This window comes from Vespa crabro, chromosome 20, assembly GCF_910589235.1.
Source record: "Vespa crabro chromosome 20, iyVesCrab1.2, whole genome shotgun sequence".
Lineage (NCBI taxonomy): Eukaryota > Metazoa > Arthropoda > Insecta > Hymenoptera > Vespidae > Vespa > Vespa crabro.
In genome coordinates, this window is record NC_060974.1 from 2,344,818 (window position 1) to 2,364,002 (window position 19,185).

Here is a 19,185-nt window from a genome sequence, read left to right on the forward strand (position 1 = left end):
AATCAAATATATATGTAATAAGAAATTATTACTTATATAGGATTATTTCACTTTTACTACATTTTTTTCATAGCAATATATATTTTACTGATAATTATATGTAATTAATAGATTACTTATCAATTTCAAGCATTTTACTGCATTGTTTCATATATGTGTCCATTTCCGAAAAATCAGACAAAGCCTGGTAAATGATTTTATTTAAGATGCTTGGCCATTCATTTTCAAGTATTTGTAATTTTTCAATGGCATCAACAGTAAGATCAATTAAATTTAATAAATGAACTTTTCCTTTGTGTCTCCAAATGAGATCCTCCTAGAAGATGTAAAATGGCTGTATTTTATAAAAATTTTTTTTATCATGAAGAATATACTTTAGAAATACAATGGAACACACATACTTGTGTTATACTCCCCTTCCTCCATTGAAGGGCTTCTTTTCCAACGACGCTTCTAAGAGCAGGATCGCTGTTAAATAAAAATTGTTTGGCAGTAATTTCCTCCCCATTCTGTTTTTGAACCTTTTCTAGATGTAGCCTTTGTAATAATGGTTGCAGTAAAGAATCTGGCAGTGATCGTATTACAATATCTACCAATCCAGCATATTCTTGATCTGCATGTTCTATTTCTTCTTTAGTAATCTATAGGTATATTGTTTTTTAAATATTTTATTATTTTAATAATACAAAATGTAATTTGTTCGAATACTAAAATACCTCATTGCCATTGATAGTATGAAGTCCCCAATGTGCTAACCGAAATATAGTATAAGATCTCCAATTTTTTGATATTATTGGATTTCCTTCTGCCTCTATACGCACACTTTCAAGACCTTGGACTTCGGCTAAAGCGTTAATTTGTCCTAGATGACTGATATTGGTTTCTTTGAATAAAAAATGTTCTACATTTGGAAATCGATTTTTCAATTTACTTAAAATCAAAGCTATGCTATTAAACTGAATGTAATTGAATTTAACTATATTAACATCTTCTGCTTTTAAAGTATCCCATGAACGATCAATAAAGCGTAATGCCCCTTGTCCAAAAACATTTAGACAACGACCAATGATTTCAATTAAATAATCACTACCTAGAATTAAATTATATGATCTAAAATATATACTACTAAAAAATAATTTATATTAATAAATATACATCAATATTATTAATTAATTACCTTGTTCTCTTTCTCTTGGTAAAATTTGCTGCGGCATTGGACTTGGAGATGGTATAGCTCTATATTTTACTCTAGCAGTAGCTGCTCTGTTACTTCTATAATGAACTATTTTTTTTACTTGTGCACTTTTTACTCTGTGTCTATTTTTCTCCAAATCTCTTACTGAATAATATTCAACAGGATTAATATTTGATTTAGATTGAATTGATTCACAATCATTTGGAATATTTTGTTTGGATATTTTATCTTCATGAAACAATTTTGTGGATAAATTTTCTTTGATATTAGATGTCACATTATAATCGTTAAATTGTATAGTAGTTTTGTGATTCTTGAAAACTGATGATTCGGTAACATGATTTTTCATATTTGTAAATGTTTTTGATGTAGAAGATAAATCATCATCTTTTGTAAATTTATTATGTTTAGAAAGTTTTTCAGAATCAACAGGGGATGTATGTCTACTTGAATGTATTAAATGACAGCGTAAACCACTTTTTAAGCTTTCATGACTTTCTGAACTTTCAGATTCACTATTGGCACCAATTGTCACATCATTCAATGTTCCTAAACTATTTCCAAGTTTCAACAAATTTTCATTAAATTTATTATTCATTAAATTATCAATTATAGAACTTAAAATAGGTGGAAGTTTAAATTCTAATGGATATGCTTTAGCAGCATCTTCTAGTTTAAGTAGATTATCAGTAGAGTTACTTCTTTTCTTTATTTGGATTTTAGTTGCTTCTACGTTTTCATTTATAGATGTTAAACTTCCAAATCCTTTCAACCTTCCTTTATTTAAGCTTTTTGGTCTAGTAATATTAAGTTTGTTTGAATTAAGTATATGTGTACTATTGCTATTATTAACTTTGCAATTATTCATCTTATTGTCATTGGTAGCAGAAGACTTGCTTTTTGATCTTAAAAACTCCCACTTCGTTTTTGCATTAGAAATTACCTCTTCTCGTTGCACATTCATACATACTTGTGTACTAAGATCCAAGAAAGCTGAATTTGCTTGCTCCTTTGCAGTTCTCCAAGCAATAGCAGTTCTACGAATTTGTTCAGTAATCTGCATTGATGATAATATTTGAAGATTTGGTAAGTAAGATACAAGAAAAGATATATAATCACTGTTTAAAGTTATCGGATTTCCATCAATTGAAATCTCTTTTATCTGGAATGCTTTTACTACATTTCCCATGTCTTCTATTCTGAAAAAATTGATTACCAAAATAAATCATTGATAAAAATACTTTAAATATAATGATTAGAAAAATTGTGATATTTACTTGTATATATCATTGTTACTTAAATATAATTTCTGCAGTTGTGGTATATCTTCAAACCCTAAAAGCTTTTTTATTTTATTACGTCTCAAATTTAATTCTTTCAAGGATGTCAAACCATTGAAATCATTGCATCCTATTGTTTTAATAATATTTCCAGCTAAATTAAGTACTTTCAAAGACGAAAGGCCATTCAAACCTGCTATTTGCACTATCTGATTACCATGTAGATCTAAAATTTCAAGTTTGCAAAGTTGCATCAACCCTTCAATTTTTTTAATTCTATTTTTACCCATTAAAAGGAGTCTTAAGTTTTCTAAACATTCTAAGTTACAGATCTTTTCTATTTGATTATCATATAAATCAAGAAATACTAGTTTTGTTAATTGAGCAAAATTTGATCCTTCAATCTTTGTAAGAAGATTGTGTTGTAAAGAAATTAAGCGTAACTTTGATTCTCCTATTATATTAGGGAACACAGTCAAACCTCTTCTATCAAGAGATATTCTATCAGGATTTTTTTCTTTTTCTGCAGGTGTTCGTATTGCAGTGACTGTTCTCCCTTCTCCTGTCCATTGTAATGTAACTACATTACAACTTTCAACTTCAGAGGATTCAAAATTAAAAGATGATCCTATAGAACTGAATAATCATAAAAAATTTAAATACTTCGTTGTTTTATATAATAGTTATTTTATAAAAAATTTCAATACCTAAAGGAACGTTTTGATAATTTAAGCGGTGTAAGTGTTCCAGGTAAAACTGGTAGTGCTGGTGCTATTGTTAAAAATTTATTATCATCCTGAAATTCCGTTTGGTTGGCCGATCTTCCTTTTATATTAAAATTTACAGTTTTTACCTGCATGGAATAAAAGATATTTATTATTATATTAAATCAAAAGTATCTTTTTTTAAAAGTTGATAATATATTATCAAAACGTATATACCCGCGCTTCTATCTTATTGCTTACTGGCATCACATAACCAAAACATAAAAAAATTATTTTAATAGTTACAGAGTATATACACAAGTTTATTCCTATCATTTAATAAATATCGACATATTTGTAATGCTACGCCACCGTGTTTGATGCTTGAAGTCAAGATCGTGTTTGGTATTGCGCCGTAGAGCATTATTCGATTGTTACCTGCAATAATATGATTTGAATTATTTTCTCGTGATTGTATTAAAAAAAAATAATAAAAAAAAAAAAAAGAAAGAAAAAAGAAAAAGTAATCTATATAAAATAAATGATTTCTATCTATTAGAATTGAGAGAGAATATTTTTTTTTTCTTCCCAAATATTTATATTATCACATAATGTTTATTTACTTAATGATACTATTACTTACTTAATGATATTATTGTTTTAAATTCTGATCATATGTATTTTCTTTGTAAATTTATATTTTTTATTGCTTATTGCGTAATTCAGTGGGATAACTTTTAAAAGATATTATTAATTGAATATTTCGTTCATGAAATATTTTCATCGTTGTAGCATTTAAATTCTGCAACATAAGGAAGCATTTTTTTTTAAATATTCTTTGAAAAATATTTATCAATTATTTTGTTATTAATTTTTTATATCTTAAAGTATGTATATATATGTGTGTACATATATACACACATATATATACATATATGTGTACATATATATATATATATATATATCATACGCTATGTGGGATCATTGGTCTATTATCAAGTGACGTAAACAAATCCGCATAGTATACGAAGCGAAACAAATATGAATTTTTTGTGTCGAATATCTCCAAAACATATAATTTCTACATGTTATAAAATACAAACGAATAATTATGCTGCACCAGGTAAAAATTTTTTTTTTTCTTATGGATAGAAACATGCAAACCACAAAAAAATCTTACATTTTCTTAATATAGGTTAGACGATATGTATGAATAATACTAATATTGTTAGAACGAATAACTGATTAAGTTTTTATTTTTTATTAATATTATTATTTCACATTATGTGGCTTTTTATTGGAAAGAAATTTGAAAAATATAAATATTAAGATAAACATTGAAATAATATGACTATTCTTTTATCTTCGTCGTTAGGTTCAAAGGCATCAACTGGGAAAGGTATATCTGGAAAGAAAGGTGTAATTTCACATAAGATACAATTTCCAGTCGAAAAGGACACTAATAAGTTAATAACTTATGTCTGCGGATCTAATTATTTTAAAGAAGGAGAGGATATTAAATTGAAACCTGACTCCGAATATCCTGATTGGCTTTGGACTCTTCCACTAACACCTAAGAGCTTAGATGAAATGGATCCAAATACAAAACAATATTGGCGAAAATTAAGGAAACTTGGAATTAAAAATAAAAATCTACAGAAAAAATTCAGATAATTCCAATATATGAAGTGTCCTTATTATATATATATATATATATATATATGTATATAATTTAATGGCATTTTCATAAAAGGAAATATGTAATATATTTAATTATGTAAATAGTGAGCTTTTATTAAGAACCAATAAAATAAGATAAAAAATTTTTAATCGATATTAACTTATTGATTTATTTAGCTGATTTAACTATTTTATGTATTTTAATTATTTTTCTTTATAATCTTTTCCTTCCTATATTTTAATCAAAGCTTATCTCACTTTCTCAGAAATTAACAAAACTTTAATTATAATTTATTATCTTTCGACTATTTTTACGAATAAGTTTTTGAAAAATGATATAGTTTATAATAAAAATAATACTGCTATTAGTAATTTGCAAGAACATAATATGTTTGCAATGAATAATGTATGTAAATATAGATTATAGGAAGAAATTGCGAATTTCTACGATTTATCATAATTATCAAAGGAAAAAAAATTGTCTTTGGCAAATAAGCAATATAAATTCAGATATGTCCAATTAACAATATGCCGCATAAAATGTGCATATCGCGAATGATAATTGTTGGGTGTTGTCTGATATCATGTATAAAAATAACAATAGATTATGAGAATGATAATTCGTTAATCCATTTTTTAGATTAAGAGTATAAAGTTTTTTGTTAAGATTTGCATATATAGGTGTTGTGTCCATTCGCTCTTATACTATTTTAAAGATCGAAGGTGACGGAGAACTATCATCATATAGAAAAGCATATCATATTATCTGTAAGATAATCAATTCGATCACAGGTATGCTATTGATCTTTTTTTTTTGTCTTATAATATTAAAACAAATTCATTTTTAATTATTGTTTAAGTAATGACGGAACATACAAGAATTCCCGATCATTAATTTTTAATCTTTCTATGATCGGATAAACAATAGATACAAAATTTACAATAAAATAATTTTTTACAATAAAAGATTATGAAAGAAAAAATAACATAAGTGTACATAAGTGATGATTATCGTACTTAAACTTACGAATACCAAACAAATTTTATCTATTTTAAGCAAATCAATTCTTTCTACAATACATTCATCTATACATTATATCTCACAAGTGTTTCGAAAATTTTTATCATTAATCAAATCAAGTATTTTTTAAATTATCGAAAAGTAAATACATGAAAAGCCTTTTCTTAAATCATATATATATATATATATGTATATATATATACATATATGTATATATATATATATATATATATATATATATATACATTTATGTGATGAATGGCGTCAATAAACTCGATACATATGATATGATAAATTCGATATAGAGATACGGTATCTATCTAAACAGTCTACCCTAGTAAAAGTAATTAATTTAAAATCTAAATTTATGTAATCTATGTGATCTATATGTAAAGATGGGTGCATGTTGTTTTCCTATTACCACTAGCTATAAATACGAAAATTTAATAAGATTTACCATTTATTTATCAAGATTTAGCATGACTTTTTGACAAGGTAAGAGAATATATTTCAAAATGAATAATTGAGTTATGTATTATTTTATTATTATTATTATTTTTTTTTTTCATTTAAAAATTATTTATTTTTAAGACTTTCTCTTTATCAATATCTATGTCGATAGGACATGATTTTAACAAAATTTTTTATGATCTTCAGATAAGTGTATAGATATATTTCCGATAACTAATGTAAAGGTCTTCTCATGACTCAATCTAAAGTGATATGATTTCTAAATCTTCTGATGATATTATCGTATCAGAAAGAGATTAACTGCAAACCCTGATATTGCTCTTTTCATTTTGTCATTATAAGAATTTTGTCTATATACAGATGAACGCTTGGATCGTATTTTTGGCAGCCTTCGTGGCTTTTGCCGCGACTGTAAAAGCAGACAGTAAGTATATATATATATATGTATATGCATATGTGTGTGTTTTTGTCTATATATATATATATATATATTTGCGTATAGATATATATATATGTACATTTTTTGACAATACTTATATTATATGAAACCAAAAATGTACGGTGTATGAGATATATCTTTTATGTATTTTCATTTTTTTTTTTTTCATTATTTTTAAAAATATATTTCTTATATCTTTACTCATTGAAGTATTGATTTTGTGACAGAAAAGATCGTCTGTTACTTCGGTAGCTGGTCAGTCTATCGACAAGGTGCAGGCAAATTTACCATTGATGACATCGATCCAAATCTCTGCACTCATTTGATTTACACATTCGTTGGACTCAGTTCGGATGGTACTGTTAGGGTTTTGGACCCTTGGCAAGATCTTCCAGATAACTACGGAAAGAATGGTTTCGGTAAATTCAACGATCTCCGTAAGAACAACACTGATGTAAAAACTATGGTCGCTATCGGTGGATGGAACGAGGGTTCTGTCAAATACTCTAACGTTGTTGCCAATCCTACCCTTCGCGCTAAGTTTGTTAACTCGGTGGTCGAATTCTTAAAGAAGTATGGCTTTGACGGTTTTGATGTTGATTGGGAATACCCAAATCAACGTGGTGGCAAACCTGTAGATAAACAAAATTATATTAGCCTTTTGAAAGAACTTCGAGAGAAATTTGACCAACATGGATACATTCTTAGTGCGGCTGTCGGTGCTGCAACAACTTCCGCTCGTCAATCCTATATAATATCTGAGATGTCCAAATACTTGACCTTTATCAATCTTATGACTTACGATCTTCACGGTTCTTGGGAATCTACCACTGGAATCAATTCTCCTCTCTATGCAAAAAAGGGTGCGTCTGCTAATAACGCTCAATTCACTGTTGTAAGTAAATTATTTATTTGCATGTAATAATATTCAGATGTCTATAAGCGAGATCAATTATTTATTAATCTCTCTTCTAATTGTTCCGATATTAACAGTAATTCATTAATTTTAGGACGCATCTGTAAAATACTGGTTATCACAAGGTGCTCCTCCTGAAAAATTGATTCTTGGGGTACCTTTCTATGGTAGATCTTTTACTCTTAAAAATCCTCAACAACATGATGTCGGATCACCAAGTACTGGAGCAGGAACCGCGGGAAAATACACTAATGAAGCTGGAATGTTAGGATATAATGAAATTTGCACAGAACTAAAAAACGGTAAATGGACCATTGCTTACGACAATGAACAGCGCGCACCTTATGCATATAAGGATAATCAATGGGTAGGGTATGATGACGTTCAGTAAGTATATTCATACTATATATATATACATCAGTTGTGTTATGTTATTATCTTAAACTTTTATAATTAATGAATGCATTATTATCTAGATCTTTGAAGGAAAAGGCTGAATATGCTAAGGCTAATGGTCTTGGTGGTGCTATGTTATGGAGTATTGAAACTGATGACTTCCATGGTGAATGCGGAGAAAAATATCCTCTTTTGAAAACTTTGAATAATGTTTTGCGAAATGGTCCACCTTTAACATCCACAACAACTACACCAACAAAAACAACTACATCAACTACACCAACAAAAACAACTACATCAACTACACCAACAAAAACAACTACATCAATTACACCAACAAAAACAACTACACCAACTGACATAACTAAGCCTACCACCCCATCAAGTAAGGATATTTGTCAACGCGAAGGATATGTCCGTGATCCTAATGATTGTAGTAAATTCTATTACTGTTTTCGTGTTAATGATCACTATGTAGTTTCTAAATTCCAGTGTCCTGATGGGACTGTTTTTGACCCAACTATATTAGGCTGCAACTACCGAAATGCAGTTCGATGTTGATGACCGTAGATCAAATTAAAATGATATTTGCAGGAATCACTTTTTTTATGTGACTGCAGTAAATTCTTTTATCTTATAATAAAAATTATTAATATTTAAATAATCTTTAATTTCTTTACACCCTATATTGATAATATTAATAATAATTATAACAAATATTTTATAATATTTGGGCATGGTGAAAATAATTCTTATAATTTATAAAGACTATGTTTAATAAAAGTAATGATAATACAAATACAAATACTTAAACAGCTTACGTATATTGCGTTATATCTGGAAACTGAGAAACATAATTATATCTCTCTTCTGATTCTATCAAACTTGTTTTATTTGATTTTATGGGGAGGATATTTATTACGTTTGTTGTGATCTCTATTGGTCTTACTGAACCAAAGAAGTCTGTGATAGGAACTTTATCGGGATCTCGTTTAAATAAATCTTTTCTTACACCAACTGTAGATAAACAATAATGTTTTGGACATATTTTGAGCTGTAGCAAAAATAAACATACATTTAAATAATATTAAAATTATTAAATTCAAGTTTATAATTTATACAATACAATACTTACAAATTCTCCTAATGTTCTACTACTGGTAGGCTCTACTTTCTCTAAAAAGTCTAGAGCATAATATGTAAATCTGTCTATAACATATACACCTATAGCAGGATCCACATGATGCTAATAACAATATATAATAAAATAATCAATTAGTTCACTAAAATATATAAAATTGTTTTGTATATTGAAAAACTTACAGACAAAGAATCTTCTCCTACCAAACTGGAAGTTATTGCTAATATATTTGGAGAATAAAATTTTTCATACATAGAGCTTGCTTGGCATGTATCTACAATAAATAATATTTCATGATATCTTCTCTTTTGCCACATTTGTTCTAAAGCATCTCCAAGCTCTCGACTAGTTATTTCTTCGGAATCTTGAAACTTTAAAAATCCATTACCCCCATGGCCAGTCAAATAAATTAATATATTAGATCTTTCATCGGTGAGTAACTTTTTGGATCTTGGAGTTTCTGGTGCCAATCGACCAGTTAATAATCTTACAAAATTTTCTACAGTAACTTCATAACCTCTATAATCAACTTCCACATCATCTCCATAAACATTAATGTGTTGTTTGACATTATTAAAGACAGTGGCAGGTCTAGGATTTCTAGGGTTACATGCCATATCATCGGCGATCATAAGAATAATTTGGGAGTCAGGTATTCCTAAACGTTTAACACTTCTATATATAGATAAAACATTTGCAACATGTCTATAGTTGAACCAAAATCGAGATGTATCAACTAGGACTGCCCAATTATTTGAATGTCCCGTTTCTTTAGAATTACTTAAGTTCTACAAATATAATTTGTAATTATTAGAAAAGAAACGCAATAAAGATTAAAAAAGCAAAATTTACGAACCTTTGGATATGATCTCTGGTAACATGAAATTGTTGAGATGGAAAAGATTATTATTACAAATGTAAAAATTGATTGCATTTTGTACGCTTTATATGCACAGTATTAATATATAAAATTCTATTTTATATAATTCAAATGACATCTTCAAATCTTTATTAGAATATTATAAAAATAAGATTCGTAAAATAAGAAGTCTTTATTAACCTCTTAAAATGAATCAACACTAGCGCCACGATAAACACGAATGAAGATGACATTTGTATGTATGTGTAGTGTATGTGAGTTTATTTTAAAATGCTACTAGAAAAATTGCGATTTCAGTGATATGTACAAAAAAAGAAAAAAAAAACACGCAAACACTGTCTCCACTATTCGCTTATTGTATCGATGTATAAGCTTGTCTAAGAGTATATCCGTCTAATTAGTAACAATCGAATTAGTGTGATAGAAATTTTACATGTTTATTGCATTATTTCTTTAAAGAAATCTATCTTTATTGCAGTACTTGCAGCACATTAGATTTTATTCAAATATTGCACGTGTATGCTTCGCTATAACAAGTTCCTTCATCTTTGTATTTTATAAATTTTGTATTTTTAATACAACATAAAATATAATAAACTTGGTTATGCATTAAAATCATTGATTGATTTTTGTTTCTTTTAAAAATTGTTGACATAAACTATTGTAAAGTCAGGTCTTAACAAATTTAAATAATTTCAAAAATTAAAAATAATAAAGAAATTCTCTAATGAATTATTAGATATATTTACCTTTATTTCTACATTTATCTTTTATTCGATCGAGAATCTTCAAAATAGATCGATAATAGATCGAATTATTTCATATATTACGAGAATTAATGAGTACACTCTAGAATTGTGATCATTAAAAATCTTTTATTTATTCTGATAATTCTCCCTGTTCCTTGCAATTACAAAACACATGTTTCTTTCTAAAAGTCGATCCGTAAGATCTCATGGAAAGATCATAGCGTATCACGAGGCATAACTTTTCAATGTGACATTTTAAATTTCACTCGGAATAATATCGCTTCCTCGTAAAAATGTGTACATAGCATAAAGTATATGCTTACTTAAGGTATGCATAGAATATATATGTATATATATAATATATATATAGACAAAAAGATATATACATATATTATATACACACACATACATATATATATATGTGTATATAATTTTGTGTGTAATAATAGCCTGTATCATCTCAGTTGACGATACGTAATATAATAAAATATACGAGAAATTAATATACGTGTAAATCAAGATGACACGATGCCATTCGTAACTACATGGTGCTAATCGTTAAATTTTAAAAAGACCGCCTTTTCATATCTGTAATGGCTACTATCATCGCTAAACATATTATTAGCCAAAATCATATTCTTTAATTAAATCATTGTAAAAATTCATGAACACAATAGTGATAATAAAGTGAGCGTAAAAATGTAGCGACAAAAAAAAAAAAACAAAAGAAATGCAAAGGATTAACAATGTAGAAATTTTTAATCAATGTATTTGGAATAATAATAAAAAAAAATTATTCTTTTTTATTTTTTTTTTTTTTTTTTTTTTTTTTTTTTTCCTTCTTTCAAATACAAAGAAACGATCTTTCGTCAACGTGAATAATATCTATAAGGCTACACCGAACGGTGATAGAGAATAATAATTGAAATGCATATTGTATAAATGTTGGTATAACAAGCTTATAAATATACAGGGATATGATTTGCAACTGTAGATTTCAATGAATTATCATTTAGCCAATGAAATACATAGATCCTCTTTGTTGTATTGTCGCAACAAGCGACACCGCGAAATTTAATTTCGTAAAAAGGCTCTCTCTCTTTTTTTCTCCCCCCCCCCTCTCTCTCTCTCTCTTTTTCTCTCGTAGGAAATTATGTTCGCCCGCGCGCTATTTTTTTTTTTTTTAATTTCTAATATGTCGAAAAATATCGGAAAACAAAAATGTCCTGGAATGTACAAGATTGTCTCTCTCTCTCTCTCTCTCTCTCTCTCTCTCTCCCTCCCTCCCTCCTTCCCTATCTCTCCCTCTAACGATCATGCTCTGTAATTATGTTTCTCAAATTGCTAATAAATATGCTTAAATCGAATAGAAAAATAAAGATTAAATTCGAACAAGTAATAATGCGTTGTTGTCTCTCTGTCGGGATAAAGATTTTCAATTAGAATGAAATTATTCGTTTACCTGTAATACAAATGTGGCCATGGAAAAGCAATGCTCGTTGCTCGATCGTGAAAAAAAAAAAAGAATCATATAATATTACATATACGTATCTAACTTTCAAAATATTTTTTTTTTCTTTTTTGATTGAAGCACACCCGAAGAATTTTTATCAATTTTTCGAGTTAGTCTCTTTTATAATAATGTATGATCGACGATATTGTTTATGTATAATACTAATTATCCATTATGTATATATATATATATATATATATATATATCGATTGCATATTAATTTGTAAAGAAAATAATCGCTAATTAGTTGTGTTTCACGTTTCACGCAGAAATTAATATATATTAAACGTGTTTATATAAGATTTAAATAGATTATTGTAAAGATAATTCGATCGCATACTCGTATGATTTTTATGTAGAAATGGATCATGTAATCTTTTACAATTAATACGAACAATAACGTATCATTATTTAGCTTTAACCTTTATCGTACAGCGTTTGGATCTATTATGACGGAGACGTAAAGACTCGCTTTGATTTTGATACTCGACACCTTAAACGTTGTTTGTTTATAATATAACAATAACGAGCCGAGCTTTGTTATCGAAACTTACTCTTTCCGACAGTATTCGATGTGACTTCGAAGAGAGGAAGATCTATAAAGAAAGATCGTCATCATCCGTCTGGTTTCTCGAATCGTTTTAAATAACGTAAGTGATTATAACTTTGCTATTTTAATATTTTCTCGCTAATAATATTCATTTTTCTTTTTCTTCTTTTTTTTTTCTTTTTTTTTTTTCTTTTTGATTAAAGCACCATATGTCGTTTCAAGAAAGAAATTTTTTTGTCAAATTCCATTTGAATCTTTCTGATTGTAAACTAAGACATAAACTATATGTATTTTCCGTACTCTTTGTTTCTCTCTCTTTCTCTTTCTCCTTTTTTTTTTCCTTTTAAATAATCTCGCTGATTAATATTCTATAACGCATAGAACGTCGTCGCTTAATCGAGGAAGAAAAATATTGCGTTAAGTTTTAACCAGTTCTCATTAACATTGTCCTCATATCGAATTAATCAATTTTAATCTTTCAATTTTATTACGACCTTAGAGTAACATAATAATGAATGTTTCTTATATAATATTTCAATTTTTTTCTTTGACAGAAAATATAAACAATATATAAGAAATTTTAGAAAAGTGACGAAAAGAGAGAGAGAGAGAGAGAGAGAGAGAGAGAGAGAGAGAGAGAGAGAGAATGCATTCGACCAATCTTAGAAGTTTTACGTTCGAAAAAAAAGCGAGATAGATGTATACATGTTTACATAAGCGCTCTTTACTAAAATATTATGTATATATATATATATATATAAATATACATATGTATATGTATATATATATATTTAATTAGTATTATAATTAATTAATATTATAATTAATAATTATTAAAATACGATTACAATTTATTGTGCGCCGCGGACCAGAGCCTGTTAGCTCGCGCTTCGTCCGTTTGTTCGTTAAAAATTTTAATAGATACACTGTAATGGGGACCATTAGAAAATAAGAGATAGAAAAATATACGTACGTGAACATACGTTCTATTTTTGTTTGTTTCTTTTCTCTCTCTCTCTCTCTCTCTCTCTCTCTCTCTCTCTCTCTCTCTCTCTCTTTCTCTTTCTCTCTCTCTCTCTTTTTTTTTCTCAAACGCTCTTCTTTTTCTTCTTCTTTTTCGGTGTTTAATAGACAATTTTTTGTTTGGAAAATTCAATTGCCAAAAATTTCTTTACAAATATACATACGTTTTGTAAACACTAATACGCGATATTTATGAGAATGAAAAATTTCTTATCTATTCTCGTAGGTATCGAAAAATATTTATAAGACGAAATCTTAATCAATTTACCCTGGCTAAAGTTCTTTAAGAATAAATAGGTATTTTTGAGAATATCATTGATATCTTTTTTTTTTTTTTTTTTTTTTTGAAGTGAAAGGAGTAAGGTAGAAAAAGGAGGAGGAGGGGGGAGGAGAAGGAGAAATAGATGTTGCTTTCATTTGCCTGTTTTTTTTTCTGCAATTTTTCTTACGTCGACGAATGATAATAAAATCTAAGATGCGCTTCAAATGCGATCATATTGTGTAGCACAATAATTTTTCTTACCTACTGACAATAAGATTTCTATCTATCGCGGACAAAATAAATGATATCACGTAGAACGTTTGATATAATTCTAGGCAACGCGCTTTACTCGTTTCTTTCTTTCTCTCTCTCTTTTTTTTTTCTTTTTTTTTTTTTTTCTTTTATATCTATTTTCGAGTCCAGGGGTTGCAGTCCGCGGGCACAAGAGCTCTACTTTTTTTTCTTCTTTTTTTTTTCGTTTTTTTTCCTTTTTTCTTTCTTTTTTTTTTTCTTTTTTTTTTTTTTCTTAAATCGTATATGCATGTACGTCCATCGTTTAAGATAAAATATTAAAATCAATCAAAGAGAAGAAGAATAAAACAATGAGAGAAGGAGAGAGTTGTATTAGATTTTGTACAATTAAAATTATAACGTTTTCATTCATTATCGACGTATATACTACAGTCGAAATGACTTCATGCTTTTGTGTACTCTGTTTCTATTTACATGTATTTATTACGTTTGGCTCGAGTACTATCCCTGACTTTTTTTTCTTATGCTTTCTTAAATAACGTTCCTTTCACGTTTTCGACATTTTTCTCATTTAACGTTTTACAATTGTATTAATTATCGTTTTTTAATGCGTGAAATGAGATTTGAAAAAAAAAAAAAAAAAAACGAGTTCACATCGTGTACTCGTCAAGCTAATTCACGTGTATATAACAACTAATACGGGATTAGCCGCGACATTTCTTTTTTTTCTTCTCTCTCTTTTTTTTTTCGTATAATTACTAAATGCTGCGATATTAATTATATATATCAAAATGATTAAACAATTACATTGAACGGCTCTTACACACTTCATGTCCTCTGCATGCATACAGATTCCTCCAGACCAGGAATACGCAAACTGTGATCTATAGAGATCATCAATTGTAGACTATTTCGATGATTTTTCTTTTCTTTTCTTATATTTTTTTTCTGTTCTTTTTTTTCCTTTTTTTCTTTTTTTCTTTTTTTTTCTTTTTCTTTTTTTTTTTTCTTTTTAATGTGAAACTCGTGATTAAAAAAATTGAGATAGATGGATAATCAAACGAGAGACGATCTTCTTCAGCCATCAAATAATTTTATTTATTCTATTTGTTACTAGAAAAAAAAAAATTATCGTTTGTGCATTCCTGTTCTTCAATATCTTAAAGATAACGTGTTATTATTTTGTTATATATCAACGTATAATGGAGTAGGAACCAACTTTACGTTGATATTATTTTCCTTTATATATATAACGGATTATTTTCGATATATATATATATATATTTTTTTTTTTTTATATACATATATATGAAACATAAAATTTTATATAAAAGCATAGTAGAGGCACTTGAAAGAAAATGATGGTAATGAAAGAAATGCAACATTCGGCTCTTAAACTTTAATTATTGTGATAATCTCACTGTGTCTTTCTCAGAATATCGTAAGATTCTAATAGTGAAAAACAAGTTGAGAAATTTTCTCTCGTATCCATCTCATTTTCTTTTTCTTTTTCATTTTTTTTTTTTTTATTATTTTTTTATTTATATATATATATATATATATATATATATATATATATATACATATATATTTTTTTTTCCCCCATTAAGCCGCAACGTCATGACGAAAGATACATTTTTTAATATCCGATCACATAATATCCGACGAATGCAAGCGTATACTGTAGAAACGAAGGAACTTGTTTTAAAAATAGAAAACTAGATGAGAGTTAAGATCGTCGATGTTTCAATATAATTATTATTTTCTTCGTTTTTCATCAACAACTTTCTCTCTCGTTTCATCCCTTCTTGCATTTGATTATACCTTTTCGTAAAAGCATACTTCGTTCTTTGTTTTTTTTCTTTTTTTCTTTTTCTTTTTTTTTTTCTTTTTTCTTTAACAAATAAATTGATCAAGTATAATAACGAATTATAAAATTAAATTAGACTTCTTTAAAGAACATTTTATTTTTTCCTGTTACGTACTAATCGTTTGATTATCCCCCCTCAAAAAAAAAAAAAAAAAAAAAAAAGGAACGACAAAAATTAATTATTTTCTTACACACCTTAACTTGATCAATTTGCGATCTATAAAGATCTTTCCTAATATATATATGTATGCTGTATAGCAATTAAATGTACTATTCTAATCGTAATAAGTAGCTTTTAAAAATTGTCGCTTCAAAATGCAATACTTCCGTTAAAAAGATGAGAGATCGCCCATCGTTAATCACGTTATTACATTCGTTTGTTTAACGTAAATAAGACAGCATAAGAGTCTCTAAATAAGAAGAAATAGAAATAAAAAGATAGATATATAGAGAGAAAGAGAAAGAAAGAGAAAGAAAGAGATAGAGAAGAGAGAGAGAGAGAGAGAGAAAAAAAAAGAAAGAGAGATAGAGATCCTTCCAGAAACCAAAATCAAAAATCAGTTCTAACGTAGATCTCATCTAATAACGATGAGCTACTTTTGTTAGATAAACAATAATAATTATAAAAAAAAAAAAGAAGAAGAATTGAAGAGACGAACAATAGATCGTTCGATTTATCTGAGGCAGCGCAACCACTTTGGTACAAGAGCTGCGCACCTCAAGTAATCTCAAATGGAGCCACTACTATCCCCAGGGAATACCATCATATTTTCGGCACCATAAGAAGGAGTCGGTGAACTTCTTGCATCTAATGATGCTCTGCTCGCTGAACTGAAACTACTCGAACTTAGATCTTCATAACTTGCGACCGATTGACTCCCACCTGAAACAAAAAAATATTTGTATTTTTTTCGAATATCTTTTGTTAATATATTCACTCCAACCTACCTAACGTAACTACTTATCGTTCTAATTTCAATTTATTTATTTATTTAGAGTTGAACAATATAACGCTTGATCGAAGTAGTTTCTTTTTTTCTTTTTTTTTCTTTTTTTCTTTTTTTTTTCATTTTTTTAAATGTCTTACGATTTCAAATATACGAATTTCCATTTCTTTTTTCTTTCCTTTCTTCGATGTGCCAACATATTTCAATCAATCTTTAAATAATTTCAATCATTTTATTATATATAATATGAGACGGTGATTGTATGAAAATGATTTCTAAGCATGTATATCTTTCCTTTTGAGATATTTCGACATTCGAATTATCAAAAGATTATTTTTTCTTTTTTTATAATGAAACAACAAGCAGTGAAAAAGTACCAAGTATATTCGATTTTGGAAAAAAAAAAAAAGAAAAAAAAAATAATTCTCTTTCGTTTAAACATAAACAATTGAATTTAATTTTAGCAACTTAAACAATTAAATTTAATTTTAATAAGCAATTAAAATTAAATTTAAACAATTTTTTAAATAGCCTATGAGACTAAATATATTTTGTAATGGCGCAAATGATTTAGATCATTTTCATAATCACCGATTTATGTATATATATATATACACACATATATGCATGCACGCACACACACATACACACACACAATTATTATACTTCGCGTGTATTAAATCAATTCAATATACGTTGGCACGAAAAGAAAACAATAGTTTCATACAATACATATCCTTTATCATAACAGATCAAATAGCTTAGAGAGTCTTGTCAATACCATAACAAAACTATAATAATGATTTCATTCAAACACATGTGAGCAGTTAAAGCTCGATGTTCAACGTCTTCTCACATTTATTATCGATTTCGAGTTATTTATTTAACATCAATTTAAATGATAGAATAATGTTTGATCTTGTATCAATCCAATACATTTAATAAATACAAGAGAAGGATGGGTATAAACGAAGGGTTAGTTTAAAAAATAAAAAGAGAAACAAGAAATATACATAAGGGACGAATCACACACGAGAGATTTAAAAAAATAGAACGCATGTACATTTATCTTCTGACTAGTCGATTTTATTTCCGTCATTATTACTCTTTTCCTTTTTCTTTTTTTTTTCTTTTCTTTTCTTTGTTTTTTTTTTTGGTTTCTTTATTTTTTTATTTCCTTTTTTTTGGTTTAACGATCGCCTCCATTGTTATATATATATATATATATATATATATATATATATATATATACACATACATACATACATACATACATACATATATATATATATATATATATATATATATACGCGAAGATCAGAAAACGATCGTTCTTTTTTCTTTTCTTTTCAAGTTTTACTTTACAATCATTACGTTTTACAACTCGATATTATCTCAAAAAAAGTCGTGCAAGCTCTTTCGTGTTACGTCCACATGTTATATCATTTTAGCCGACAATGTTCGAAATGGTTCCGTCACGTTTATTTATCGCGGAACTGATAACAATAATTCGCCGTTATTATATATTATACTCGCTCGTCTCCTTTCTTTAATTCTTTCTCCACTCGCGTAAAATGATATCATTCGATTGTTAAAAAAAACTAATAATTAATTAATAATTATCAGTTTGATCATTAAACTTTGGCATTAAAGGATCACATTTTTTCATCAGTTGACAATGAAAAAGAATAGATAAAACGAAATGATAATTGAAAGAAAATATAACATAGAGTTTAGATCTTTTTTTCCAAGAATGGATAAGCTCGTGCGTTAATCAAAGAAAAAAGTGTTAGAAAGAATATATATATATATATATATATATATATATATATATATATTATTATCGTTTTCAATTATAAATAAAAAAAAAAAAAGAATAATAATAATAATCGGTAA

At 27.5% G+C, this 19,185-nt stretch overlaps 5 protein-coding genes across 8 annotated transcripts in view; 2 read left to right on the forward strand and 3 right to left on the reverse strand.

The window, feature by feature from the left end:
* Positions 1–45: 45 nt before the first annotated feature.
* Positions 46–3,980, reverse strand: LOC124431048 (leucine-rich repeat-containing protein 49). 3 transcript variants are annotated; one of them, XM_046978418.1, is made up of 9 exons: positions 3,823–3,977; positions 3,417–3,617; positions 3,183–3,328; positions 2,957–3,111; positions 2,473–2,701; positions 1,178–2,394; positions 717–1,090; positions 402–641; positions 46–316 (listed from the first exon to the last, which is right to left on the reverse strand). In XM_046978418.1, the coding sequence occupies exons 2-9, from the start codon at positions 3,513–3,515 to the stop codon at positions 113–115; spliced, it is 2,664 nt and encodes an 887-aa protein (XP_046834374.1). In that variant the 5' UTR covers positions 3,516–3,617; positions 3,823–3,977; the 3' UTR covers positions 46–112. The 3 variants fall into 3 exon arrangements, with proteins under 3 accessions (XP_046834374.1, XP_046834373.1, XP_046834372.1); XM_046978417.1 differs by having other exon boundaries at positions 717–883; positions 2,473–3,111; positions 3,823–3,980; XM_046978416.1 differs by having other exon boundaries at positions 2,473–3,111; positions 3,823–3,978.
* A 184-nt stretch (positions 3,981–4,164) lies between these two features.
* LOC124431018 (39S ribosomal protein L54, mitochondrial) lies at positions 4,165–5,013 on the forward strand. The gene is made up of 2 exons (XM_046978378.1): positions 4,165–4,302; positions 4,555–5,013. The coding sequence occupies exons 1-2, from the start codon at positions 4,221–4,223 to the stop codon at positions 4,851–4,853; spliced, it is 381 nt and encodes a 126-aa protein (XP_046834334.1). The 5' UTR covers positions 4,165–4,220; the 3' UTR covers positions 4,854–5,013.
* A 485-nt stretch (positions 5,014–5,498) lies between these two features.
* On the forward strand, positions 5,499–8,763 carry LOC124431127 (acidic mammalian chitinase-like). The gene is made up of 6 exons (XM_046978605.1): positions 5,499–5,651; positions 6,712–6,775; positions 7,018–7,685; positions 7,801–8,093; positions 8,183–8,487; positions 8,595–8,763. The coding sequence occupies exons 2-6, from the start codon at positions 6,712–6,714 to the stop codon at positions 8,600–8,602; spliced, it is 1,338 nt and encodes a 445-aa protein (XP_046834561.1). The 5' UTR covers positions 5,499–5,651; the 3' UTR covers positions 8,603–8,763.
* A 97-nt stretch (positions 8,764–8,860) lies between these two features.
* LOC124431128 (putative GPI-anchor transamidase) lies at positions 8,861–10,359 on the reverse strand. Its single transcript, XM_046978606.1, has 4 exons — positions 10,100–10,359; positions 9,426–10,031; positions 9,238–9,348; positions 8,861–9,156 (listed from the first exon to the last, which is right to left on the reverse strand). The coding sequence occupies exons 1-4, from the start codon at positions 10,175–10,177 to the stop codon at positions 8,920–8,922; spliced, it is 1,032 nt and encodes a 343-aa protein (XP_046834562.1). The 5' UTR covers positions 10,178–10,359; the 3' UTR covers positions 8,861–8,919.
* Positions 10,360–10,978: 619 nt separating this feature from the next.
* The window catches only part of LOC124431122, a 24,719-nt gene continuing 16,512 nt past the window's right edge, over positions 10,979–19,185 (reverse strand). For both annotated transcript variants that reach the window (XM_046978592.1, XM_046978593.1), the window contains exon 12: positions 10,979–17,225. In XM_046978592.1, coding sequence (XP_046834548.1) covers positions 17,071–17,225 — 155 coding nt within the window. In that variant the 3' untranslated portion in view covers positions 10,979–17,070. The remainder of the gene's footprint in view (positions 17,226–19,185) is intronic.

Excerpts from the sequence above, each read along its gene's own strand:
- LOC124431048 (XM_046978416.1), bottom strand. The coding sequence starts at position 3,515 with ATGATAGGAATAAACTTGTGTATATACTCTGTAACTATTAAAATAATT. Across the intron at positions 3,112-3,182 it reads TTATCAAAACGTTCCTTTAG|TTCTATAGGATCATCTTTTA; the intron begins GTATTGAAATTT and ends ATGATTATTCAG. Across the intron at positions 1,091-1,177 it reads ACCAAGAGAAAGAGAACAAG|GTAGTGATTATTTAATTGAA; the intron begins GTAATTAATTAA and ends ATTTAATTCTAG.
- LOC124431018 (XM_046978378.1), top strand. The coding sequence starts at position 4,221 with ATGAATTTTTTGTGTCGAATATCTCCAAAACATATAATTTCTACATGT. Across the intron at positions 4,303-4,554 it reads GAATAATTATGCTGCACCAG|GTTCAAAGGCATCAACTGGG; the intron begins GTAAAAATTTTT and ends CTTCGTCGTTAG.
- LOC124431127 (XM_046978605.1), top strand. The coding sequence starts at position 6,712 with ATGAACGCTTGGATCGTATTTTTGGCAGCCTTCGTGGCTTTTGCCGCG. Across the intron at positions 6,776-7,017 it reads CGCGACTGTAAAAGCAGACA|AAAAGATCGTCTGTTACTTC; the intron begins GTAAGTATATAT and ends ATTTTGTGACAG. Across the intron at positions 8,094-8,182 it reads GTAGGGTATGATGACGTTCA|ATCTTTGAAGGAAAAGGCTG; the intron begins GTAAGTATATTC and ends ATTATTATCTAG.
- LOC124431128 (XM_046978606.1), bottom strand. The coding sequence starts at position 10,177 with ATGCAATCAATTTTTACATTTGTAATAATAATCTTTTCCATCTCAACA. Across the intron at positions 9,349-9,425 it reads TAGGAGAAGATTCTTTGTCT|CATCATGTGGATCCTGCTAT; the intron begins GTAAGTTTTTCA and ends TATTGTTATTAG. Across the intron at positions 9,157-9,237 it reads GTAGAACATTAGGAGAATTT|CTCAAAATATGTCCAAAACA; the intron begins GTAAGTATTGTA and ends TTTTTGCTACAG.